The sequence below is a fragment of the Amblyraja radiata genome, chromosome 9, assembly GCF_010909765.2.
Source record: "Amblyraja radiata isolate CabotCenter1 chromosome 9, sAmbRad1.1.pri, whole genome shotgun sequence".
NCBI lineage: Eukaryota > Metazoa > Chordata > Chondrichthyes > Rajiformes > Rajidae > Amblyraja > Amblyraja radiata.
The window spans coordinates 42,145,479-42,172,960 of record NC_045964.1 but is presented as its reverse complement, the minus strand read 5'-3'; the positions used below and the strand labels follow the sequence as shown (position 1 = coordinate 42,172,960).

Sequence of the window (27,482 nt, the reverse complement as noted above, 5' to 3'; positions counted from 1 at the left end):
ATTATACACTAAGCAAGGGTTTTGATATTGCGACTCGCCAGGCATTGTTGGCAGTGTTTAAAAAGAGAGGACTCTTTTACAACAAAATGCATATGTTGAGCAATAGTCTTGATTTTGATTGGAATAATATGATTTAAACCCTCTGCAATCCAAAGAACGTGCTGTGTTATCTGCTTGAAGATAAGACATGAACTGGACATGAAATGCATCACAAAGTGCTTTACTGAAATGGATAACTGAACATGCTTTGTTTAGGTTTAAGTTTATTACTGTCATGAGTACGGCAATACAGTGAAAAGCTTTGTTTTGCATTCAATCCAATCAAATCAGATAACACGATGCATGGAAACATTCAAGCCAAACTCAAGTACAATTAGTGGAGAGACAGGAAAGATGCAGAGTAATAGCCCTGTCCCACTGTACGAGTTCATTCCAAGAGCTCTCCCGAGTTTAAAAAAAATCAAACTCGTGGTACGCACGGAGAATGAACGTAGCGGGTACGTCGGAGCTCGGGGACGTCTCATAGCGGCTCGTAACGCTAACGGCATGTACTAGGGAAGACTCGCTAATGGCAGGTAAGCACGGGAAGACTCGTGAAGATTTTTCTACATGTTGAAAAATGTCCACGAGAGCCCCGAGTACTGACGAGTAGCCATTACTGTAAATCTCCGAGTTTGAATCAGGGCAAACTCGGGAGAACTCTTGGAATGAACTCGTACCGTGGGACAGGGGTTTGAGGAATAGTCTCTCAGCATTGTAACATAACAGTTCCAGAGACAAATTCTAATGTCTGCCGTGAGGTATAGTCATATGCTAGTTTATGGAAGGACCATTCAGTAGTCTGATAACAGAAGGGAAGAAGCTGTTCCTGAACCTATCTAGCGGTACGTGCTTTCAAGCTTCTGTATCTTCTGCCAGTTGTGAGTGGGGGGGGAAGGAATAACTGGGATGCAAAAGTCTTTGATTATGTTGGCTGCTTTCCCAAGGCAGCGTGGTGTAGATGGAACAATGGTGGGGAATCTGGTCTGTCTGATGGACTGGGCTACATCCACAACTGCAATTTCTTGCGGTCTTGGACAGAGCTGTCCCAAAACTGTGCACAAGCTGTGATGCAATTCATTGAATGTATTTTATTCAATGCACACTAATCTCTCGATTTTAAATTGAGACTTCACCATTGTATGTGGGAAATATGATCTCTTTGCTGCATTCTGTTGCTATTTAGCACTTTGCATCCCAATAATTGTTATTAACATGATGAGACTTTATTGCATTTGGTGATAGTCGCTGAATTCGGAAGCAAATTATTTCCATAGAAGTTAAGTAATAATTATTGTGAGTTTCACAGTACATAAAGTTGGAGCCTATCCAATGTCAGCAAGACATTTCATGTGGTTTGTTTTAATTTGTGCATGAAGGTGAGAGTTTTTGTTCAATTCATTTTGTTGTGTAGTTTGAGTCACCATCCTACTGTGATAATCACATGCTACTATGAGTTTCAATCATTTAATAATCTTTTTTTTAAATAATCATTGATGTTTCATGTTTTTTTTTGTTGGAAGACTAATTGAATACATCAGGCTGGTCTAATTTTATGTTTGGGATGTATAGACTTGCTCAGTTTTTGAGATTTCTTGTTCTTTGTGTCTAACAAGGCAAGTTGGTGAATTTAGCCACTTCAATAAGTGGAAACAATCCCTTTTTCTTTCATCTCTTCCATCAGGCACTTTCTTCATAACTGATTATAAAGCAAATGCTATTGCTTTGATGTTTGCCCCTTGTTTGAGCATAAGTGATTATGTAAACAATACATATATTAGTTCAATGCTAATTATAGTTTATCTTAGGGTTTTCTGGTCATTTTGAATTTAAAGTACCTGGACCTAACACTGGCCTGGAGGATAATCAAACATTATAACATAATCTTACAATAAATAATTGATGCAGAGGCCAGTCTGTAACTTGATAAAAAAGGCCTCTGTTACTACATTTCTGAACCTTTCAGAAAATGCTCTGATTTTCCTGAACATTATAGAAAATGTCCTGGTTAATATGTCTGATAATATTTATTTCAGCTCCCCACAGAACAAAAGATATATAGACATTTCATTATTTCAGAATACTCCTATGGCATAAGTAAGATTTTTTTAAATTTTGAGGCGAAGTATTTCATTGGAATGGCTTTTTGCTCAGGTGCTAGTTTATTTACTATAATAAAAATTAGCAGGTCAGTCAGTTTGTGAGGAAAGAGAATCGGAGTTAAATGTTGGTCTCTCCATCAGGACAGCACAGTGGTGCAGCTGGTAAAACTGCTGCCTCCTAGCGCCAGTGACCCAGGCACAATCCTGGCCTCTCGTGCTGTCTGTATAAGATTGCATATTCCCCCTGAGACCGTGTGGGTTTCCTCCAGGTGCTCTGCTTTCTTCCCAAATTCCAAAGTTATGCAGATTTGAAGGTTAATTGTCCTCTGTGGATTATCCCCTACTGTGTCGGGAGTGGATGTGAAAGTGGGATAACATAGAGCTAATGTGAATAGGTAATTGATGGTTAGCGTGGGTTCGGTGGGCCGAAGGGCCTGTTTCCATGCTGTATTTTTCAACCAATTAAAACTGAACAGGAGAAACTAAAATTAGTGAGGTTTAGGGAAAATGGTTTGAATCAGGAATATCTTTGACACGGTGAGGGCAGGGTTGTCCTGGAGATGAGATGTAAACTAGGACACCTTGTTAACCGGTTTATGGGGGCAGTTGGAGAGATTGCGTGTCCCAAAAGCTATGCAAAGAGGGCAATTAGTGGGTGAGCGTTCTCGAATAAAGCAGGGACAAGAGACACAACCAAACCCTCAAAATTCTTCACATGAAATACAGCTTTATACCTTGTAGTTGGTTTGACACTCGGGGAAGCTGGTGGTGCATATATTATGGATGAACTCTACAGTTCTGATCTGATTACAGGTCTTCTTTGTGCACAATTCATCATCCAACTGGCCTGCCAAGATATGTTCATATCCTCTCTCTAAATTTGTCGTCTCTCTACGTCAAGTACCATTTTGTCAAGCTGTGAGGGGCGTTGACAGATAGAAGCTGGAACAGCCCAGTCTATTTCTGCCAGTGATTGTAGAAATTGAATTGCTTTGCAGCCGTATGGCTTACTTGATAATAAACACTAACGTGACAATGTGGAGCCCCTTTTAAATATATCTCAACTACCTGTCATGAATAGCATAAGATTTACTTGGAGAAGACCAGTATTAATTTTAGTTTAAGTGAATGAGTGTCACATCAGAATTCTTGTGAGTAAGTGGAATGCATTGCAAATTTAGCAAGATTGCAGAATGAACTTAACTCTGTATCGAGTATTTTAGGTGTTCTGCGTTTTGTGGACTTTGGTGAATTACAATAATAGTTTTGCTCATAGTATTGTTTCTTTTCAACCTTGTAGGAATTGCCATCTGTTGTGAGTAAATATCATGAACATGGCTCCTCGAAAGAGAAGTAGTCGGGGTCTCTCCTTCATATTCTGCTGCTTTCGAGGGAGCGACCACCCAGAGATCACCTACAGGCTGAGGAATGACAGCAATTTTGCATTGCAGACGATGGAGCCATCATTGCCCATGCCACCAACTGAAGAATTGGATGTCATGTTCGTTGAGCTTGTGGTATGTACACTGTCTTCACAATCAGTCCAATTGAACATTAACCTTTGACCATGTACATCTTTGTGAGATGTTGGTACTGTTACATGTTGGATGTTCGTGTACTGACTCAGAAAAGCAGTCAACTTAATCAAAGACTTATCCTATGCCAGCCATTCTTTCTTCCCCCCTCCCCCACTCCCATCATGTAGAAAATACATAAACTTGAAAGCGCACGCCACCAGACTGGAACAATTTCTTCCCGTATGTTTTCTGACTTTTGAACGGCCCTTCCATAATTTAGGGTACAGTCTGATTCGTACCCATCCCATTACTGACGTTAGACTTTGTCGAAGGTATTGATGAGCTACAGCGCTGAGTACTATATTCTGTACTCCGTATCATCCCCTTTGCTCAACCTATTGTGCTTGAGTTTGACTTGATTGTATATATAGTATTATCTTATCTGATCCGATTGGCTAGTATGGAAAACAAAGCTTTTCACCGTTTAACTTAAACACAAATTTGTGAATTCCTACTACAAGGAATATGTGAAAATATAAATGATGGTTAAATTAAAAATAATTTGTTTAGGGCTGATAACGGGAAATAACTTTATTTTTAAATGCGCTTGTTACAGCTATTTTTCTGTCAAGTTACTCATTCTAGTTTAGGTTCTCTTTGGTGATGTCAACATTATGACAGGAAAAGAGGGAACATTTTTGACATCAGTGGTAACGAGATGATATTGGGTCAGATCTGACTCCTTTGTGGGATGGTTTAGCCACATTGAAGGAGGGGTGTGGTAAATCTAGGTGGGTGATTGAGTCGTGACTAACTGATGATTGAAAGATACAGCATGGAAACAGGGCCTTCGGCCCCTGAGTTCACACCAGCCATCAATCACTCATTTACACTAGTTCTACGTTATCGCACATTCTCACACACATTCGGAGCAATTTAGAGGCCAATTAACCTACAAACCTTTATGCCTTTGGGATGTGGGAGGACATTACAGATCTTGGGGAAACCCATACGGACATGGAGAGAATGTGCAACTCCACACAGACAGCATCCCAGGTCAGGATCGAACCTGGATCTTTGACACTGAGACAGCAGCTCTACCAGCTGCCATTGTGCTGCCCAATTTGTGTGCCTATTAACAAAGACTAGGGTACTGTCCGACTCACCTCTTCCTCAATGCGGATATTAGGCTTTGTTTGTGGAACTGGTGCTGTACCACGGCCAAAATGGCATCCTGAATCTTCCCCTTTGCTCTACCTATTCCTCTTGATATATATAACAATAACAAACCTAAACCTAAATTTATTTCGAATTCTGCATGTCATTTTGTGTACATCTGCATTTTGTCTGAGTACATTTTTGATTACTACAACAATTTAAAACTGAATAGCTTGAAATATGAAGGGAATGCAAGATTCTCCAGAGATCAGATTTTAAACTGGTCCTTTTGCAAACGATTCCGAGTATTTTCCTTTTTTTTTATCGTGTGATACACTAACACATGGGTGTTAACATGACAAACATCGATTACTAATAGGCTCCGCCACAGAATTTAAATGTGCTTTATTCAATCTAAATTCTACTTTGTAAACAATTGCAGGATTGGTTTTAATCTGAAAAGTATTTTGTCAAATTGGGCAATTAAAAAATCTTTGCATTGGGTTTGAAATTGCTGTATGGTTAGAGTTGAGAATGGAATGCAGAACCACCGGTCTGGGGAGCTATTTTCACCTATGATTGAAAATATGGGTGGAAAGCTAACATTGCTGCTTCGGTAAAAGTGACAGATTAAAAATAGACATTGTGGTTACTTTATAGTAATCCTCGCCAGGATCAAGTCTATTTGCAAACCTCTCCAGTTGCTGATTATTTTCTGTCTGTCTGAGTTGTGGTTTTGTGGTAGTTTCTCTCGAAAAGAGAGAGACCAAAGGAGCAGCATGCATATGGAGCTTTTGGTAGAGTGAAAATCGTTCAAAAGAAAAACTTGTTAATGAATGATAAAAGCCAAAACATGGAAAATGAAGACATTGAATCTTCTCCTTTTATTGCAATTCATAGATTTGGAAAGCCTACTAAAGAGATAGTGGGTGAGGTGGAAAAGGAAATTCAACTTTTGTGATTATTGGGGAGAAAAACTAATTAAATCAACTATTTGTACTACATTGAAGATTTATGCTTCACGTTATTCTTTCGGAAAGAAGATAGGTTTTAGTTTATTGTCGGTACAGCATAGAAACAAGCCCTCCAGCCCACCGAATCCATGCTGACCATTGATCACCAGTTCACATTAGTTCGATGTAATCCTACTTTTTCATCCACTCCCTACACACTGGGGGCAATTTACAGAGGCCAATTAACCTACAAACCTGCATGTTTTTGGGATGTGAAAGGAAATCGGAACACCCAGAGGAAACCCATGTGGTCACAGGGAGAACGTGCAAACTACTCCCAGATGGCAACGGAGGTGAGGATCAAACATGGATCTGGCACTATGAGGCAGCAGCTCATAGTACCAGATGCCACTGTGCTGCTCACATTCAATAATGTATGCATTCAATTTATTACAGTTGGGGACAGTAAGTATATAACAATATCCCAACAGTTGAAATTATTAGGCACGAGAAGATTAACTGCACAATCATCGTGCAATATTTCTTTCCAAACTGTCAACTATGCCGTCTCTTACGGTTTTGCATGTACAACAATGGCAACTCTCGTGACGGAATGGCGCAGCTGGTGGAGAGCTGCCTCAAATCTCCAGAGACCTTTTGGGAATCCTGCAGCAGCACTCCCAAGTCCCTTTGCACCTCCAATTTCTGAATCCTCTCCCCATTTAGAGAATAGTCTATTACTTTATTCTTCCACCAAAGTGCATGATTGTATACTTTGTTACGCTGTATTCCATCTGCCACTTTGCCCACTCTCTCAACCTGTCCAGGTCCTTCTGTAGACTCCCTGTTTCCTCAACACTACTTGCCCCTCCACCTATCTTCATGTCATCTGCAAACTTGGCTACAAATCCATCAAATCTTAGCATTTTAATTCCGATATAAAATGTGGTGCTGTTTTGCTGATTATCCAGATTTCAGTAAGTAGGTGTTTTGTTGTCGAATATGGCCTTCCATCTTCAATTGTTGACTGCTTTAAAGGAAATGTTCAAGCCTGTTTGAAGTAGGAGGAGGAACTTCTTTAGTCCGAGGATGGTGAATCTGTGGAATTCCTGCCACAGAAGGCTGTGGAGGCCATTGGATATATTTAAGGCAGAGATTGGCAGATTAGTACAGGTGTCGGTGGTTATGGGGGGGAAGGCAAGAGAATGGGGTTGAGAATGAAAGATTGATCAGCCATGTTTGAATGGCAGAGTAGACTTGATGGGCTGAATGGCCTGATTCTGCTCCTATATCTTATGAAATTATGAGATGTGCCATCCTGCAGAATTTATATTTTCTGCCTGTGCTGTCATTGCTGATAATGACTGCAACTTGAAATTTGATAGGATTTGGGGCATATGTTCATCTTGACGAGGGTGCTTTTTGAGGAAGTCCTCATGGAGTACAAAACGCCTGTTGTGATCTTCAGGAGTCACGAGTGTTTAATTGTCATATGTACCAATAACAAAATAATGATTGGTTAATGATTCTTTCTTGCTGCGGCTTAACAGGCCTGTAAACTCAGTAACACAGTGGTAAATATCTATCTATCTTTAAAACTGTGTGCCTGTCGCCGTCCGTCCGTCCGGCTGCCTGCCTGCCTTTCGATTCGTTCCCATCGTGTGATGTCACAATGCCCGATGCTCGCAGATGTCCAATCGCAATGCCCGATGCTCGCAGATGTCCAATCGGAATGGATCCATTTACATGTACGGCTTCCGACTGCATTTCTTCCTTTGATTCCCTGCAACTCCGAAACCAGACGCAGAATCACCGACATCTTTTCCATTTCGGTAGAGATTTCACTTTTCTTTCTAAGTATCCGCTCCTCATTACATTTTGTCGTGTTTAAGTACACATTTTTAATCAAATCCTTCCCCCCCCCCCAAAATTTCAAAAATAAACTGGCTTCGCACCCATAGAAACAGCACCAGCCCCAGCCCCTGATGAACGTTCCATTATGTGATGTCACAATGCCCGATGCTCACAGATGTCCAATCGGAATGGATTCATTTACATATGCCTTTGCAGGAGCCCCAGCCCACGGTGAACGTTCCATCGTGTGATGTCACAATGCCCAATGCTCAAATACATTGTTGCCATAGAGGGAGTACAGAGAAGGTTCACCAGACTGATTCCTGGAATGTCAGGATTTTCAAATGAAGAAAAACTGGATAGACTCGCCTTGTACTCGCTAGATTTTAGAAGATTGAGGGGGTATCTTATAGAAACGTATAACATTCTTAAGGGGTTGGACAGGCTAGATGCAGGAAGATTGTTCCGGATGTTGGGGAAGACCAGAACAAGGGGTCACACTTTAAGGATAAGGGGGAAATCCTTTAGGACAGAGATGAGAAAAACATTTTTCACACAGAGAGTGGTGAATCTCTGGAATTCTCTGCCACAGAAGGTAGTTGAGGTCAGTTCATTGGCTATATTTAAGATGGAGTTAGATGTGGCCCTTGTGTATGGAGAGAAGGCAGGTACAGGATACTGAGTTGGATGATCAGCCATGATCATATTGAATGGTGGTGCAGGCTAGAAGGGCCGAATGGCCTACTCCTGCACTTAATTTCTATGTTTCCCTCTCCTCAACCCTCTCCCTCTCCCACCCATCACTCTCTCCCCCACCCCCCTTCCCTCTCTACCCCACCCCCTTCCCTCTCTCCCCCCGCCCCCTTCCCCTACCCCTCTGTCCCTCTTCCACCAGTCCCTCTACCCCTCCCTCCCCACTCTTCCACTTCTCTCCCCTCTCCCACCCCTCTCCCTCCCTCACCCCTCTCTCGTCCCCTCCCTGTCCCACCCCTTCCCCTACCCCTCTGTCCCTCTTCCACCACTCCCCCATCCCTCTTCCACCACTCCCGCTACCCCTCCCTCCCCACTCTTCCACTTCTTTCCCCCTTCTCTCCTCCCCCTCTCCCTCTCCTTACCCCTCTTCCATCCCTCTCTCCCCACCCCTTCCCCCTCTACCCCACCCCTTCCCCCTCTACCCCACCCCCTTCCCTCTCTCCCCCGCCCCCTTCCCCTCTGTCCCTCTTCCACCACTCCCCCTACCCCTCCCTCTCCCACTTCTCTTCCCTTACCCCACCCCTCTCCCTCCCTCACCCCCCATCCCTTCCCCTCTCTTCTCCTCTCCCCCACCCCTTCCCCTACCCCTCTGTCCCTCTTCCACCACTCCCCCTGTCCCTCTTCCACCACTCCTGCTACCCCTCTCCCCCTTCCTCCCTCCCTCCCCTCTCTACCACTTCTCTCTCCCCCCACCCCTCTCCCCCTCCAATTCCACTCTCCTCCTCCCTCCACACTCTTCCCCCTCTCCCTCCTCATTCCCTTACCGTGCACAGTCTCTGTCTTTAAGAAGGAATTACAGATGCTGGAAAATCGAAGGTAGACATAAAAAAAAGCTGGATAAACTCAGCGGGTGCGGCAGCATCTATGGAGCGAATTGAATGGTCAACGTTTTTGGCCGAAACCCGGAAGAAGGGTTTCGGCCAAAAACGTTGCCCTTTTCCTTCGGTCCATAGATGCTGCTGCACCCGCTGAGCTTATCCAGCTTTTTTGTTGTTGCACCAGCCTCTCTCTCTCTCTCTCTCTGCCCTTTTCTCTTCTCTCGACTCATGCACGCCCGCTCCAACCGCTCCCCCCCCCCCCCTTCACCTCTCTCCCCCATCCTCTTCACCCCCCCCCCCCCCCTCTCCCTCTCCACCCTCCTCCTCCCCTTCCTCACAAAATATTTTTTGTGGGGGCGTGTCCTTAGTGTGTGTGACTGTTTGTGGAGGCAGCCACGCGCTCTCCATTCAAGAAGACGCTCATCTGTTTGTGGAGGCGCGTGCTTAGTATGTGACCAAAGATCTTATGGCGGAGCTCTCCGCAACAAGATCTTTGTGTGTGACGACACATGCCCCCCCCCCTTTTCCATCCCTCTTTCCTTTGATGCAGGGGCCTTTGGTGCAGGAGGCGCGCGCATCATCTGAACGCTCAGCGAATATTCGAATTCTTCACTAACCGTCATTCTGACTTTGCTTGTGAAGAGAAAAGTCCTGAATTGCATTTGTCTGATGCAGGAAGATTGTTCCCGATGTTGGGGAAGTCCAGGACAAGCGGGTCACAGTTTAAGGATAAAGGGGAAATCCTTTAGTACTGAGATGAGGAAAACATTTTTTACACAGAGAGTGGTGAGTCTCTGGAACTCTCTGCCACAGAAGGTAGTTGAGGTCAGTTCATTGGCTATATTTAAGAGGGAGTTAGATGTGGCCCTTGTGGCTAAAGGGATCAGGGGGTATGGAGAGAAGGCAGGTACAGGATACTGAGTTGGATGATCAGCCATGATCATATTGAATGGTGGTGCAGGCTCGAAGGGCCGAATGGCCTACTCCTGCACTTAATTTCCATGCTTCTATGTTTCCCTCTCCTCACCCCTCTCCCTCTCCCACCCATCCCTCTCTCCCCACCCCCCTTCCCTCTCTACCACCACCCCCTTACCCCTACCCCTCTGTCCCTCTTTCACCACTCCCCCTACCCCTCCCTCCCACTTCTATCCCCTTACCCGACGCCTCTCCCTCCCCCACCCCTCTCTCTTCCGCTCCCTTCCCCTCTCTCCCCCACCCCTTCCCCTCTGTCTCTCTTCCAACCACTCCCCCGTCCCTCTTCTACCACTCCCGCTACCCCTCTACCCCTCCCTCCCTCCCCACTCTTCCACTTCTCTCCCACTCTCTCCTCCCCCTCTCCTCACCGCTCTTCCATCCCTCTCTACCCCACCCCCTTCCCTCTCTCCCCCCACCCCCTTCCCTCTCTCCCCCACCCCCTTCCCCCTATCCCTCTGTCCCTCTTCCATCACTCCCCCTACCCCTCTCCTCCTCCCTCCCCACTTCCACTTCTCTCCCCTTCCCCTCCACTCTCCCTCCCCACTCTTTCCCCTCTCTCCCCCACCCCTCTCCCCCTCCCTCCCTCCTCCCCATCTTCCCCATCCCCCCTCCCCCACATCTCTCTCCCCATCTCTCACCCCCTACCCCGCTCTCCTTTCCCTCCCAAATCTATCCCGTTTCCTCCTCCTCCTCACCCCTCCCTCCCTCCCCTCTTCTCACCCCCCCCCCCTCCCCCCCCCCCCCCCGCAAACGCAGTTGTGGAAACAGATCCAATGGGTCTGCACTTGGTCTAGTATATTAATAAAAATGCAATAAATCAATAACCATAATACTGGGCAGTCTATAGAAGATCATAGTTGCTGAGGTTGGTGTTGTGCAGTATTCAAAATCGTGATCGTTACTGGGAAGAAGCTGTTCTTGACCTATGATGTAACACATTACATTCAAAATTCCACTGAAATCATAGAAAGTATAAACCCTATTAATAACCACCATTAGTATTGGCCCAGAATGTACTTTTCTTTTACTACTATTCAGGAGAAGGTTGCTGATGAGTTACTCTGAATGGATCATCTTATTTCTTGGCTTCTAAACCGTGCCCATTGCTAGATTCTGATTTACGCCTCACATGATTGGGGCGTAATCGCTTTACCTCCCCCCTTGACTTCATTCAAGGACCTAAGCAGTCTTTCCAGGTGCAGCAGAGGTTCACCTGCACCTCCTCCAACCTCACCTATTGCATCCACTGCTCTAGGTGTCAGCTGCTCTACATTGGCGAGACCAAGCGTAAGCTTGGCGATCGCTTCGCCGAACACCTCCGCTCGGTTCGCATTAACCTACCTGATCTCCCGGTGGCTCGGCACTTCAACTCCCCCTCCCAACCGAATCCGATCTTTCTGTCCTGGGCCTCCTCCATGGCCAGAGTGAGGACCACCGTAAATTGGAGGAGCAGCAGCTCATATTTCACTTGGGCAGTTTACACCCTGCCCCCTCCACACTCACATCAGTCTGAAGAAGGGTCTCGACCCGAAAGGTTGCCTATTTCCTTCACTCCATAGATGCTGCCTCACCCGCTGAGTTTCTCCAGCATTTTTGTCTACCTTCGATTTTCCAGCATCTGCAGTTCATTTTTAAACATCATGTTAAGGAGCTGATCATTTGAAATGATGGTATGTAGAAATGTCCACTCGCATCGATGGTGAATTTTTGCATTTCTTTGCACCTGACAGCTGTGGAGTCTAGCTCAGTAGAAGTAGTTAAAGTGGAGGTAAATAAACTTCTGCGAGATCAGGGAAATGATCTATGGTGTGTATGGCTTTAAGGGCTATTGATCTAACATGGAGGAGCCCAGAGGTAGAACAGCCATGATATTGATTGCAGGGGCAAGCTTGAGGACGGAGTCAGATGCCTACTCCTGCTGCTGTTTCTTGATAAGAGGGAAGGATCATCGATGTGTCCACAGAGGGGGAAGATATAATGGATGACAATGAGCTGGCTAATTTGTATAAGTAGGAAGGCAACCTCAGGGCAATCATAGAACCTAGAAAAATACAGCAAAGGAACAGTCCACAATGACTGTGTCAAACATAAAGCCAAGATAAAATAATCTCATCTGCCTGCACATGATCCATTCCATGCAAAACCATGCACCCATTAAAAAGCCCCATAAACACCACTATCATATCTGCCTTCAACACCAACCTGGCAGGATGTTCCAGGCACCCACCTTTCTGTGTTTAAACAACATTTTAAAACTTGCCCAGCACATCTTCTTTAAACTTGGCCCTTTTCACCTTAAAGCTATGCCTTCTAGTCTTTGACATAACCACCCTGGGGGGAAATGTGGTGATATAGAGTGTCCTCTCCATATAGCTAATTCCCTTTAATCCAGGCAGTATTCTGGTAAACCTCTTCTGCACCCTCTTCAAAGTCTCCACATTATTGCTCTAATGGGGCAACCAAAACTGTCACAATAATCTAGTCACGTGGTGTTATTTGAAAACTTTACGAAGCTGGTTCATACACCAGGTTGAACTTGGGGTATGTATTTAACAATATCCACAAATTAACTCAGTGAACTCGGGACCAATTCAAAAGTGAAATAAGGAATCAAGGTATTTTGTTGGTGAATCATTTGGATGGCTGGTCATGCCGAATTAATTATTTGTTCTTTTTGATGTATGCCAGAGCCAAATGCCCAAGAGCAAACAGTAAAAACCTAATGGTTCCAGTTAAATTTGCTGGCGAGGATATTCGTGATGCATTTATTTGCTCGGCTTTGCGGTGTATCTAAATACATCCTTTGTGTGTAGTGTAATCCAGAACATATGGAACCCATGTACTAACAAAATAATTGGCTAAATTACATGGATTTGTATATCTCACTATCTTTGGGGTGGGGCCAGGTTGGGGGAGGTGGGGGGGGTTGGAGAAAGAGAAGGGGCACTTTCCTTGTTATTACTGAATAATTTTGGAGGGAGAGAACTATAATTTGCCAGTAAAAAGTTCATAATTTGTTAAATTTGTGTGATATGAAAAGGGTAATGATAAAAGATCAACAACAGTCACTTTATTAATCTAATAGAACAAACCCCTGGAACGCCCTTTACAATAACTGGCAGCACAGTGGTGCAGCTGGGAGAGCTGCTGCCTCCCAGTGCCACAGTCTCGGGTTTGATTCTGACCTCTGGTACCGTCTGTTTGGTGTTTGCATGTTCGTCCTGTGACTGCATGGGTTTCCTCCGGATACTCCAGTTTCCTCCCACATCCCCAAGATATGCTGATTTGTAGGTTAATTGGCCTCTCTAAATAGTCCATAGTATGTGTAGGAACTGGATGATAATTGGGTTAACAAAGAACTAGTGTGAACGGATGTTCAATGGTTGGTATGGACTTTGTGGGCCGAATGGGCCTGTTTCCATGCTGTATCTCTAAACTAACTAAATAACGACCAATGTCATTTCCTGACAGAGAAAATAAACCTGTGGTCAATTTCAGAAATAATTCTTCCTACTAATTTAAGATAATCTTGCTCGCGACAGGAAACTCCATCCATGAGAGATTATTGGTGAATATTGTCACGATGTATATTAGTATCATTTTTCTTTGTTTCTCATTCATTCCATCCTTAAAGGCAAAGACTTACTCTGCAGGTAACATCCATTGAAATCCTACTCTCATGGATTTGTTTGAGAAAATAATAGTTTAACGTGGAAAGGAAGGATCTGGTGATAAAATTAAAAGATCTTTAGCAGTGCAAAGAAAATGAAATAAAGGCTTTTCTAGCTAATATTTGATGAGATTCTTTAGTTTTAACAGAGACAATCAATGTAAAAGAAAACAAATGGTGCTAAACTTGTCCGAACATTTGCTAACTGTGTTTGAGGTAGATCAATGGGCATGGGCCTTCATTGGACATTTCATTGGACATGGACCTTCTTTTTGGAACTGTAACGCAACAATGCTGTAAATCTATATTCTGTACTCTGACATTTTTCTCTTTGCACCACCTCTATTGCACTTGTGTCTGGCTTGATTATACTCATGTACAGTATGATCAGGTTTAATTATTGTACAAAACATTGGTGATGCCTCATTTGGACTATTGTGTTCATTTTTGGTCACCTTGCTATGGGTAGAATTGAGCTGGAAAGAGTCAAAGAAGATTTCCAAAGATGTTGCCAGGACTTGAGGGCTTGAATATAGGGCGAGGTTGGGCAGCCTAGAACTTTATTTCTTGAAGTGCTGGAGGCTGAGGCGTGATCTTGCGTGTAAAAAAAGCATAAGGCGAATAGAAGGGATGAACGAATAGAAGGGATAATCTGGCCTTTTACCCAGATTAGATTAATCAAGAACCAGAGGATATGGGTTTAAGATGAGAGAGGCAAAATTTAATAGGATTCTGAGGGGAACATTTTCCACACAGAAGGTGGTGGTACAGTATATGGAACAGGTTGGCAGAAGGGGTAGTTGAGGCAGGTACTACTACAACATTTACTTGTAAACCATGCAAACAAAAGCTTTTCACTGCATCTCTGTATACATGACAATACACCAACACTAATGTAAAGGATGTTACAACAACGGAAAAAGTTGAAGTTTATCAGAAATTGGGAAGATTGCTGGAGGTCTATTGCAGTTTTCAAAATGTAAGAATTGTGAGGAAAGGCAGTGAAAGCAAATCTCTCAGTGAAACATGAAATAGGAAGCTTCCTTGGCAGAAATGGCTGGTGCAGCAAAGACTACAATTGTTTGAAGTAGAATTGAATAATAAAAGTAAAAGGAAAAAATCAAAGCTGTTCTGCAATTGTCATGTTATGTATTGTCTACAGTGGAAGACTTAGAACATGTATAAAAAGGCTACGGTGACTTTGCTGTTTTTCTAATGTGGTGCGTTTCTTGACATATAAACCTGTGCCTTAAATAACCATTGTGCTTTTGTTTTTGGGCACGGTTCTGTAGGGAATCGTGGCCTAATTCACTCAGAACTCAAATGTCAAATGTAAGGGGAAGATATAGTTTTAATGGCATGACCCTTGATGTATAGAGGGCTCGGGCATCCAAGTTCATAACTCCCTGAACGTGGCAACTCAACTAGTTAGTTTAGTAAAGAAAGCATAAGGTATGCTTGCTGACAGGTTGAGGCATTGTATAAGAGTCGGGATGACATGATGCAGCTTTATAGGACCTTGGTTAGGCAACATTTGGAGTAATGCATGCAGTTCTGGTTGCCCCATTACGGGAAGGATGTGGAGGCTTTGGAAAGGGTGCAGAAGAGGTTTACCAGAATGATGCATGAATAAGGGGTTTAGCTACAGGGAGATGTTGGATAGACTTTCTCTGGAACATTGGAGGCTGTGGGGAGACCTGATGGAAGTATATAAAGTTATGAGAGGCATAGATAGGTGCGTCTATCTCGAGTCAGAACCTTTTGCCCAGGGAGAAAATGTTAAAGTCTAGAGTACATTGCTTTAAAGTGAGAGGTACAAATTTAAAGGAGATATGTGGGGTAAGTTCTTTACACAAAGGGCGGTAAGTACCTGGAACGTGCTGCTGGAGATGTTGGTTGAGGCAGATACGATAGTGACATTTAAGAGACTTTTGGATAGGCTATGGATTATGTGCAGGCAGATGAGAGTTGGTCTTGGCATCAGGTTCAGTACTGACATCGTGGCCGAAGGACATGTTTTTGTGCTGTACTGTTCGATGTTTTTAACTCCAGTCACTATTGTGCCCAGTGGCAGTCAAAGGTTTGGCAGGATGTATGGTCGATGGTACTTTTATTGTCACATGTAGTGAGGTACAGTAAAATTCATTTTTGTATACAGTTCAGTACATAAGCACTTAGATACCTTGGATAAACATTTCAGATGCAGTACAAATGTATCTCAGTAGTACACTGGGACAGGATAGAGTCGCCAGATTTGGCACCATTTTCATGTCCCTGTTGTTATGGGTAAGTTCTTAATCTGACCGTGAAGGCCCGTTGGCCTGGCAGTGTTGCAGGGTTGACTTGGCCAAGCGTAGTAATTGGTGTCCTCCATTGCTGCTGCACAAGTCTGTGCAACTGCAGGTCATGTCATCTCGGCCTCTTGGAGCAGTCCCCAATCCAGCCGTGCCCCAGGATGCAGCAGTGCCTCCAGTGAGCCACTCCACCATCCAGACACTGCATTGCCTCCCGTGGCCAGTGTGTGCACTTGTATCCTGTCCAACTCCGACTCCCTCCCCTCCGATCCACGGGGTGAGCAGGGGCGGGGCTCGGTGCCTTCCCCCTCTGGAAGGGTTCCCGGTTCTGTGGCGGGCAAATCAAGGCCAATAGACACAAAAAGCTGGAGTAACTCAGTGGGACAGGCAGCATCTCTGGAGAGAAGGAATGGGTGACGTTTTGGGTCGAGACCATTGTTGGGTACAGCCACTGCACGTCAGAACGACCTTCATCAGGACCTTCAGTTTTACATCAGCTGCATCTGATTGTACACATTGAGGTTGCTGACCTTCATTTAAAAGGCTAGCTATACTTTTATTTATTTTATTTCATTGTATGCTTCTGTTTAGAAACATAGAAAATAGGTGCAGGAGTAGGCCATTCGGCCCTTTGAACCTGCACCGCCATTCAATATGATCATGACTGATCATCCAACTCGGTATCCCATCCCTGCCTTCTCTCCATACCCCCTGATCCCTTTATCCACAAGGGCCACATCTAACTCCCTCTTAAATATAGCCAATGAACTGGCCTCAACTACCTTCTGTGGCAGAGAATTCCACAGATTCACCACTCTCTGTGTAAAAAATGATTTTCTCATCTCGGTCCTAAAAGACTTCCCTCTTATCCTTAAACTGTGACCCCTAGTTCTGGACTTCCCCAACATTGGGAATAATCTTCCTGCATCTAGCCTGTCCAACCCCTTAAGAATTTTGTAAGTTTCTATAAGATCCTCCCTCAATCTTCTAAATTCTAGCGTGTACAAGCCGAGTCTATCCAGTCTTTCTTCATATGAAAGTCCTGACACCCCAGGAATCAGTCTGGTGAACCTTCTCTGTACTCCCTCTATGGCAATAATGTCTTTCCTCAGATTTGGAGACCAAAACTGAATTTAGAATTCATTTTCACCTGTGTAATGATTTGAACAAAATGTACTTTTAATTTTGGTTTTGTTCTTACTATTTTATTGCATTTCATCTTGTAAATGCCTCTGAATATCAGAGACAGTTAAGCCGATGAAGAGGTCCTTGACATCAGGGTTTTTACTGTTTTGCCCAAAGTCTACTTGAGCACACTGAATAATTTTAATCATGGTACTTCAATTCCCCGTGGGCATAGGTTTTTGTAAAGCAAATTAATCTTCATTTCTTCATTGTTGTAATTAATGAACCATACATTTATACTGCAGCTTGAATTTGATAATTGCAAGGTTAGTTCCAGACAGCATTTATGTTGTCTGACTAGAACTGCAGTTTTCTTGCACAGCAGAAAACTCTATGAATGATTGGTCTTTCAATAGCATTTAGCACCTCTTCTAACAACTGTTTACAATCTGGTATCATAGGCAGAAGTGCCCATGTACCCAACACATTTCAGGGCGTATTAAACCCCAGATGCACAAAATATTTCCCCTGTCCATTTGTAAAATAGTTTGAAGCTCTGCCTGCTCTTTTCCTCCCTCTGGCTTTAAATTTCACTCCTCTTTTTACTTCTGACACCCTTTTGTCTCCTTTTCATCTCTAGCCTTTGTCCACCCATTGCCAATTAACACCTCCCCCCCCCCCCCTCCCCTTCTCACCTGTATCCACCTGACATTTGCCAGGCTTTGACCTGCTCCCACTGCTTTTCCAGCTTTCTCTCCCCTACTATCATCAGTCTAAAGAAGGGTCCTGGCATGAAACATCACCTATCATTCTATCCACCGAAGCTGCATGACCCACTTAGTTATTCCAGACCTTTTTTACCAAACATTGTCAACCCAAATCCTCCAGAGTTGCTGGAGTAGTTGGGTCTGAAGAAGGGTTTCGGCCCGAAACGTCGCCTATTTCCTTCGCTCCATAGATGCTGCTGCACCCGCTGAGTTTCCCCAGCAATTTTGTGTACCTTCCTCCAGAGTTGCTGTCTGACCCGTTGAGCTACTCCAACACTTTGAATTCTTCGCAAGATTCCAGCAACTGCAGTTCCTTTTGTCTCTACAGATTTATCTGGTTAATATGTTCTGATTTATTGGAGAATGATGTGCAAAAGTTATCAGTTCATTATCCTGATTACAAAACTGATTACACTAAAATCATCTAACGATTCCAAAGGACTTTGGGACATTCTGTGTACTTGGATGTGTTAGAAAATGTCAAATCTTGTTTGAGCCAGTTCCATTGACACAAACTAAAAGTAGGTCATGGGTAATACTTGGTGTCTCACTAAGTGAATTTAAAAGTAGGTAACACGAGCATTAACTAGTGGCAGTGTTGTTTGGAAGACTAGTTATTAAAAATAAGGTAATTCCATAAGGGACTTTTGCATTATTGAAGATGATGACATTAGAGTCATAGAGTCAAACAACACTGAAACAAGCCCCAAGCCGTCTATGCTGACCATGATGCCCCATCTAAGCTAGTCCCGTTTGCCCGCACTTGGTCCAGATCCCATTTATGACATTAATCCTGGATTATTTCTATAAATGACCAGAAACATTTTTGTGTAAATGCAAAAAAACAAAGTGATGTGTCAGTGCCCAGACTTATTTAATTAACCAGACTGACGACCAGGAGATCAGCAATGTGATGTTGCTATTCTGGGAGAGCAGACATTAATTTCCTTCCATTGTAATCTTTTTTGCGTAACTAAATTTGGATAATGATGTTAATCTCTGGAACATTCTGGTTAAACACCCCGTGTTTTATTTGTGCCTCGCGCACAACATGTAATTATCATGATAGCCATCCATGCTTCACGACTTTTACAAGGAGAGTGGCTGAAGAAGGGTTTCGGCCCGAAACGTCGCCTATTTCCTTCGCTCCATAGATGCTGCTGCACCCGCTGAGTTTCCCCAGCAATTTTGTGTACCTTAAAGATTATTACTGTTGTGTTTTGATATTTCAGCAAGGGACTGAAACAGGAGAATTGGCTGTATAATGGGCCTGTCCCACTTAGGCGATGTTTTTAGGCGACTGCTGGAGGCTCTGCAGTCGCCACATGTTCGTGTGTGGTTGCCGGGTAGTCGCCTTCATGGTCGTGAGGAGTTCCCGCATTTTGGGAACTAGTTGCGACCTCATTATGGTCGCCGCAAATTTTTCAACATGTCCCCCGCCTGCATAAAGGGCTGGTGAAGGAAGCGATGTATGTGTGTGTTCCAATCTGCCAGTCGCCATGCCAGTCGCCGGTTTTTCAGGCTTGACAGTTGCCGGCAGTCACATGAAAAATCGCCTAAGTGGGACAGGCCCATAAGGCAATACATTTCTGTTTTGAGAGTTGCGTTGAATGGACCATGAACTTTGTGTATTTATTTCTTTTTGATAATGTTGCATATATGCTCCTGCTCAATGCTTGCAGTTATAGAGTCAGAGTTGTGCAACATGAAAACAGGCCCTATGGTCCATCTTGTTCATCCTGAGCAAGTTGGCATACTGAGCTAGTCCCATTTGGCCAATATTCCTCTAATCCTTCCGATGCATATATCTGTCAAAATGTATTTTCAAAGTTGTGTTTGTATGCGCATCTAGAGCTTCCTTTGGCAGCTCATTCTGGATACGGTCTCCCCTTTAAGTGATAAAATTGCCTGAGGTCATAGAGTGATTACTCTATGATCATTACCGTTACCGTTCCCACCAAAAGCAAGTGTGCCAAGCACCAGCTTCACCACCATCCACCTGACTCGCCACTCTCATGGAATAATGCACCTGTACTTCCAAAAGAACACAAAGTGCTAGGGTAAGATCTCAACCCAAAATGTCACCTATCCATGTTTTCTAGAGATGCTGCTTGACCTGATGAGATGCAGTTGCACTTTGGGTCCTTTTGTGTATTAACCAGCACCTGCAGTTCTTTGTTTCCACTTGTACTCCTGGATCTCTCTGTTCTACAACATTCTTCAGGGCTCTACTATTTGCTGTGTATAGGCCTTTCCTGATTTGACGTCAAATTACAACCCCTCACACTTGTCAGAGTTGTTCAGAAAACTGCAAATCCTATCCGAGTCTTCAGCTCCCTTTTTCTTTTCACAAGTTCACAAGTTATAGGAGTAGAATTAGGCCATTCGGCCCATCGAGTCTACACCATTCAATCATGGCTGATCTCTGCCACCTAATCCCATTTTCCTGCCTTCTCCCCATAATCCTTGACACCCATTCTAATCAAGAACATCTATCTCTGCCTTAAAAATATATCCTGTGACTTGGCCTCTCCAGCCTTCTGTGGCAATGAGTTCCACAGATTAACTACCCTCTGATTAAAGAAGTTCCTCCTCACCTCCTCTTTAAAAGAGCGCCCTTTAATTCTGAGGCTTGACTTGTGGTCCTAGACTCTCCCACCAGTGGAAACATCCTTTCCACATCTACTCTATCTATGCCTTTCATTATCTGTAAGTTCAATGAGTTCCCCCCTCAACCTTCTAAACTCCAGCGAGTAGAGGCCCAGTGCCGACAATCGCTCATCATATGTTAACCCACTCGTTCCTGGAATCATTCCTGTAAACTTCCTCTGGACCCTCTCCAGAGCCAGCACATCCTTCCTCAGATATGGGGCCCAAATTTGCTCACAGTACTCCAAATGCAGGCTGACCAGAACCTTATAGAGCCTCGGCATTACATCTGTTTTTGTATTCCATTTCATTTAGTTTGGAGATGCAGCATGGAAACAGGCCCTTCGGCCCACCGAGTACAAGCTGACCATCAAGTTCATTCTACCCATTCAAGTTAGTTCTACATTACCCACTCTCAACACACTGGAAGGGATCCATCGAAGTCGCTGCCTCAAAACGGCAGCCAGCATGATCAAAGACCCACACCATCCTGGCCACACACTCATTTCACCAGGCACGGAAATCACTATTAAAACGGGGGGACACACAAATCCTTGGCTGCCGCTCGCGCGCATGCGCATACACGTGGGGCTTCGGAGGACGTGTCCTCTCTGTCCCCCCCCCCCCAGGATTTCGGCCCATGCATTTCAACATAGCCATCGGGAAGAAGGTACAGGAGCCTGAAAACTGTAACATCCAGGTTCAGGAACAGCTTCTTCCCTACAGCCATCAGGCTATTAAACACGAAAACAAATAAGCTCTGAACTACAACAGGCTATTATTATTGCACTATATTTTTTTACGTGCGCTGTGTGTGTATATATACACACTGAACTTTTTATTCTCCCATTATGTACTATGTTTATATATTCTTTTGTGCAGCAGCAAGCAAGAATTTCATTGTCCTATCTGGGACATATGACAAACACTCTTGACCCTTGGAGGCAATTTCCAGATTTCAATTAACCTACAAACCTGTACGTTTTGGGGATATGGGATGAATCCGAAGCACCCAGAGGAAACCCACAGTCACAGGGAGAACATGCAAATTCCACACACGCAGGTCAGGATTCAACCTGAGTCTCTGGTGCTCTTGGTAATCCCTGAGTGCATGAGGATCCTTTGCCCTTTCATATCCATTTTGAAGTTGATGTTCGTAGTTGCTTCTTGCCCTTTTATAATTGTAGCAGTTCACGGAAAAATGAAATCCACACTAGCTGCAATTATTCACTGCAATGTCTTGTAATTTCTCAAATTTCTGTCATCTTCCTGGTATGGATATCCTGTTTTGTTTCTCATTCACCAGCCTTTTATTCCTCATTTTGTATTTCCTTTCTGTTTTTGCATTATGCATCATGCTGCATAACCTGCAGCTCAATCTGTGCACAGTTGACTTTTCTCCCCGGAGTTCCTTTGATTTATTTAACTGCACCAACCCTGCTTCCTAATCTGGACCTTGGCTGTCTTTGTTTGCCTATGTGTTTTTACCATAAATATCGTCTAGGCTGCAGCAAGCTCCTGCTTTCCTGATCAAAGCCTTCTTAATGTCTGTGCTTGTGAGCCCCCAGATGAGTTTTGCCTACTAACCTTTGATCCCTGAGTGCACATGCGAGCTATTGTTCCTTGCAAAGTAGTCATCAACAGGTTTAACTGGTTTCGGCCTCAGACTTAGCAACTGGTTTGTGAGGGCCTGCTGATTAGATTTCAGCTGGCTGTATTTAGTTTAGTTTAGACATACAGCGCGAAAACAGGCCCTTCGGCCCACCGAGTGCGCGCCGACCAGTGATCCCCATACACTAACACTATCGTACACACTCGGGACAATTATACCAAGCCAAATAACCTACAAACCTGTACATCTTTGGAATGTCGAAGGAAACCGGAGCTCCTGGGGAAAACCCACGCATGTCACGGGGAGAATAAACAAACTCTATACGGACTGCACCTGTAGTCAAGATCGAACCCGGGTCAGTAAGGCAGCAACTCTATCGCTGCGCCACCATGCCGTGCAAATTTCTGAATTCTTCAGCAATCTTGTCTGGATTGTTACTGTGACTCGATTATTTCCCAGCGCAGAAAGAGAAACATTCTTCCCCAGATCCACAACAGAGTATGGGTTTCTCTCACTTGTGCCTTTCAGAAAATTGTTGAGTACATTGTTGGTATGCGTTTATATTTCAATAGTCAAAGGTGTTTAATTGTCAAAGGTACTGACATCGGAACAATGAAATTGTTAGGGGCCTGTCCCACTTACGCGATTTATTTCTGCAACTGCTGGTACCCTTCATAGTTGCAGCAGATCACCGAAAAATTTCAACATGTTGAAAATCCAGTGGCGACTAGAAAAAGGTACGACTCTTTGGGCGACCAGGGCCGGCCTTAGGTGGTGCGGGGCCTAATTGGGAACAATTTTGGTGAGCCCCAGGTTCCCAGCCAAGGTCTGTAAAATCATAGAAATACAAATAAAGTCTATTATATATCTCTTTGGTAGAATGGAAAGTAATCAAAATGTGCGTTGAAAATGTGCCTGCGAGTTAATGGACCAAACAGATCTAAGCTACATTTTAATATAAAATTGCATACATGTAAGCCTCCTACAAGTATCAAACATTGTGTTTGATTGAATTGAATTGAATTGAATAAAGGTATTCAATTCAATTCAATTCAATGAAACAAAATGTGTAGATCACCTCTGAAAAGTACATAGTTACAATACCACTTGTTTTAGTGATTGTGAAATGAAAATTTTTTTTTTTAATTACCTAGATCCTGAAATACCAATAACTATTGGCAAAAAACCAGTCCAGGCATTAAATTTTGGGCTTCAGCCCCACCCTACCCTTTGGGCTTCTACCTCATCCTAGCTTAGTTGTGTGTGTGTCTTAGTTGTATGTATGTTAGTTGTCTGTGCGTGATGTGTGTGTGTGGGAGGGAAGGAGGGGAGGGAGGGAGAGAAGGGAGGAAGGAAAGAAGGGAGTGAGGGAAGTAGAGAAAGCAGGGAGGGAGGGAAGGAGAGAAGGGAAAAGAGAGAGAGGAAGGAGGGAGTGAAGGAGAGAAGGGAGGGGAGGGGAGGGAGTGGGCCGGCGGCGGGAATGGATGCCGGGGTCCGGGTGGACGGGTGTGAGCTGAGGCCGAGGTTTGTAAACCTTGCTCCAACCCCCGGCCCGGCCCTCTCTGTATTATTCATCGCGTCTCCCCGGGGAGAGAGAGGGGTGGAGCCGGGGCTGTGTGCGTGAAGCACGGCAACTGGAGGGGCGGGAGCGCTGTCCCGGGACCATGAGGGAACGACCCACCTCCCCCTCTCCCCCTTCTCCATTCCCCCTCACACCCCCCTCCCCGTCTATCCCTTCCTTCCCCCCTCCACCCCTCTACTCTCTCTCCCCCCTCCACCCGGGGTAGATTTACCCGAGCTGAGAGTAGATTACTCTAGCGCGGGGCCCCCTTAGGCGCGGGGCCCAATTGGGAGCAATTGGTCCACAATCGGCTTAAAGCTGGCCCTGTGGGCGACTACTCAAGACCATACAGGTGTGACCCCGCGACATGTCGGAATGAAGTCAGAGCGTGACCAGGGTGATGTAGATACCGGGTGTCTTTTTTGAGACAGCACAACCTAAAGATCTCTTCTCTGATGGGGAGGTCAGTACCCCGTGATGGACCAGGCAATGTTCACCACTCCTTGTAATCTCCTTCGGTCCTGGTTTTGCAAAACCAGGCCGTGAGGCAACCAGTCAGTATGCTCTCCCCCATACACCTTAGTCCTTCCCTTAGTTCTTCTTCGGTCGTGGGCCTCGAGCCCCCGTTGACGGGATAATCTTGACTCCCTTGGCCGGCGGCGTTCGGACCCTCCGTTTCGAGGCGATCAAGCTCCTGCATCGGGGGGGGATGTCAGCTCCCCCGCACCGGGCGATCGAACGATCAAGCGATTAGTTTATTTACTAATTTTGAGCAGCAGAAAGGTCTTTTAAATATCTGCACAACATAGTACATGATGTGGCATATTAAACGCCACAGAGATAGAACACCTTGTCTCCAAGAAAAGGAAAGCTATTCGTGCCTGGCAAAATAATGTGACCTGCAAAGCTAAAAGGTCAGCTCGCTCCAGAGCCAAGGCGGATGTCCAGAGCTGGGTGAGGGAGCTTAAGAACTCTTGGTGGACAGATAAGGCTCTGGAAATCCAGAGACTGGTAGACTCGGGTGACACCAGAGGCTTCTTCAGCGCTACTTAGGTTGTCTATGGTCCAAGCTACCGCGGCTTTAACCCCCTGCGCTCAAGAACTGCTGAAGGACAATGAGTCCATTAACGCCCGATGGAAAGAGCACTTCCAGGAACTCCTCAACCGTGATAGCACAACTGAACCAGATATTACCCACCGCATCCCCCAGAGTCCCATCAGAGAAGACATGGTAGAACCTCCCACTATGACAGAGGTTCAAGATGCCATCAAGAGCCTTAAGAACAACAAGGCCATCGGTCCAGATGGGATCCCAGCTGAGATCTTAAAGGAAGGTGGACCGGAGCTCCTGTACCACATCCTCTCCCTACTCCTCAAGGTCTGGGAAAAGGAAGAACTTCCCTCAGAACTCAGGGATGCTCTAATAGTGACCATTTTCAAGAAGGGGGACAAGGTCGAATGTGGAAACTACAGGGGCATCTCGCTCCTGTCAATAACAGGCAAAGTCCTTACTCGTGTCCTCGCAAACCAACTTCTACCACTGTCTGCGCAGGTACTCCCAGAATCACAGTGTGGCTTCTGCCCATCCAGAGTTACAGCAGACATGATATTCACAACACGCCAACTCCAGGAAAAATGCCGTGAACAAAGGCAGCCTTTGTACATGGCCTTCATAGACCTGACAAAGGCTTTTGACTCGGTAGACCGCCAGGCTCTTTGGAGCATACTATCAAGGTACGGTTGTCACGACAAGTACATCAGAATATTGAGGCTTCTACATGATGGCATGTCAGTCACGGTGCTCAGCAACTGTGGCTCGGAGTCTGAGCCGTTCACTGTGGAAACGGGGGTCAAACAGGGATGCATCATCGCACCCACCCTGTTTGTCGTCTTCATTGCTGCCATATTTCATCTTGTTGGTGAAGAGCTACCACAGGGGATCCCAATCCTCTACAGAACTGACGGTGGGCTCTTCAACCTTAGTAGGCTGAAGGCCAAGAGCAAAGTCAGTAACACCGCCATCATGGAGCTTTAGTACGCGGACGACTGTGCCATTGCAGCACACTCTGCAGATGACCTCCAGGGCATCCTGAATGCATTTGCCAAGGCATACAGAGCCATGGGCCTAGCCTTAAATATCAGGAAGACCCAGGTCCTACATCAACCTCCATCCAACCAGCCGTCTACCCAGCCCACTATAAAAGTGGACGACACCACTCTTGAAAACGTTGACCACTTCCCCAACCTTGGCAGCATTCTTTCCTCAAAAGCTGACATCGACTCCGAGGTCAACCATCGCCTGAGTTGTGCCGGCGGAGAGAAGGGAGGGGAGGGGAGGGAGAGGGCCGGCGGCAGGAATGGATGCCGGGGTCTGGGCGGACGGGTGTGAGCTGATGCTGAGGTTTGTAAACCTTGCTCCAACCCCCGGCCCGGACTGAGACCTAAAGGCTCAAACAAAACTGCTGGTCTACAGAGCCGTTGTCCTCTCCACCCTGTTGTACGGAGCTGAGTCATGGACCACCTACAGCAGGCACCTGAGAGCCCTGGAACATACCATCAAAGATCCTTATGAAAGATTATGAGGATCAGCTGGGAGGACAAACGCACCAACATCAGCGTTTTGAAGGAAGTCAACATGACCAGCATCACCATCACAATAATCCAGCACCAACTTCGATGGACTGGCCATGTCACCCGCATGTCCAACACACGTCTCCCTAAACAGATCCTGTACTCTCAATTGAAGAAAGGTCGGCGAGCCCCCGGCGGGCCAAAGAAACGCTTCAAGGACAACATCAAGAAAAGTGTGAAGAAATTCCAATCGCATCAAGCAACTGGGAGCACATTGCACTGGACAGGTGCTCCTGGAGGAAATCCGTGCAGGAAGGAGCTGCACTTCACGAAGTGGAACTACACCCTGTCGCAGAGACAAAGTGACAGCACCGTAAGGAGAGAGAGAAGGGGTCTTGACGACTACCAACCACCGCCAGTTTCCACTGCCCACGTTGCACCAAAGTGTGTGGATCGCAGTTCGGCTTCTACAGGCATCTGCAGACCCACAAGTAGATGACCCCATGGAGAGGAGAGGACAGTCATACTCGCTTTGAGTGACCGCCGATGATGATATTAAACGCAAATGGTAGAGATGTGACTGAAATGATAAGGATATCAATTCATTCTTGTAATGATATAAGACTGGAAACGAGGAACTGCAGGTGCTGAATGCTTGAACAAAATATAAAGTGCTTGAGTTACACAGAGGGTCAGGCAGCGTCTTGGAAACATGGATGAGCGACGTTTTTGGTTGGGACCCTTCTTCAGGCTGTCTTTTAAAGTCATAATAAGCGAATTCAGTATTCTGAAAAATGCAAGGAATCATGGGATTTGTCAATTCGCGATAAAGAAAAAGCGAATAAGTGCTGGCTGTATAAACTGTATCAATTCTTGTCTTTATTCATAATTTATGTGTAAAAATATATTTAATCTGAGGAATGGGGGTGCCAGGTAGCAGGAGAGCGGGGTGTAACAGTGAGAGAGAGGGGGCAGATGCGAGTGGGAGACGGGAGGAGTGACTGGGTCACAACTGGCTGTAAGCCTGGAGCCGTCACTACTCCGGGCTGGTGTCCCGTCAATCC

At 45.2% G+C, this 27,482-nt stretch overlaps 1 protein-coding gene across 4 annotated transcripts in view; it reads left to right on the top strand.

Annotated features, from left to right (window-relative positions):
- The window catches only part of daam1 (dishevelled associated activator of morphogenesis 1), a 150,686-nt gene that overhangs the window by 40,935 nt on the left and 82,269 nt on the right, over window positions 1–27,482 (top strand). For all 4 annotated transcript variants that reach the window (XM_033027176.1, XM_033027173.1, XM_033027174.1 and 1 more), the window contains one exon: window positions 3,442–3,658. In XM_033027176.1, coding sequence (XP_032883067.1) covers window positions 3,470–3,658 — 189 coding nt within the window. In that variant the 5' untranslated portion in view covers window positions 3,442–3,469. The remainder of the gene's footprint in view (window positions 1–3,441; window positions 3,659–27,482) is intronic.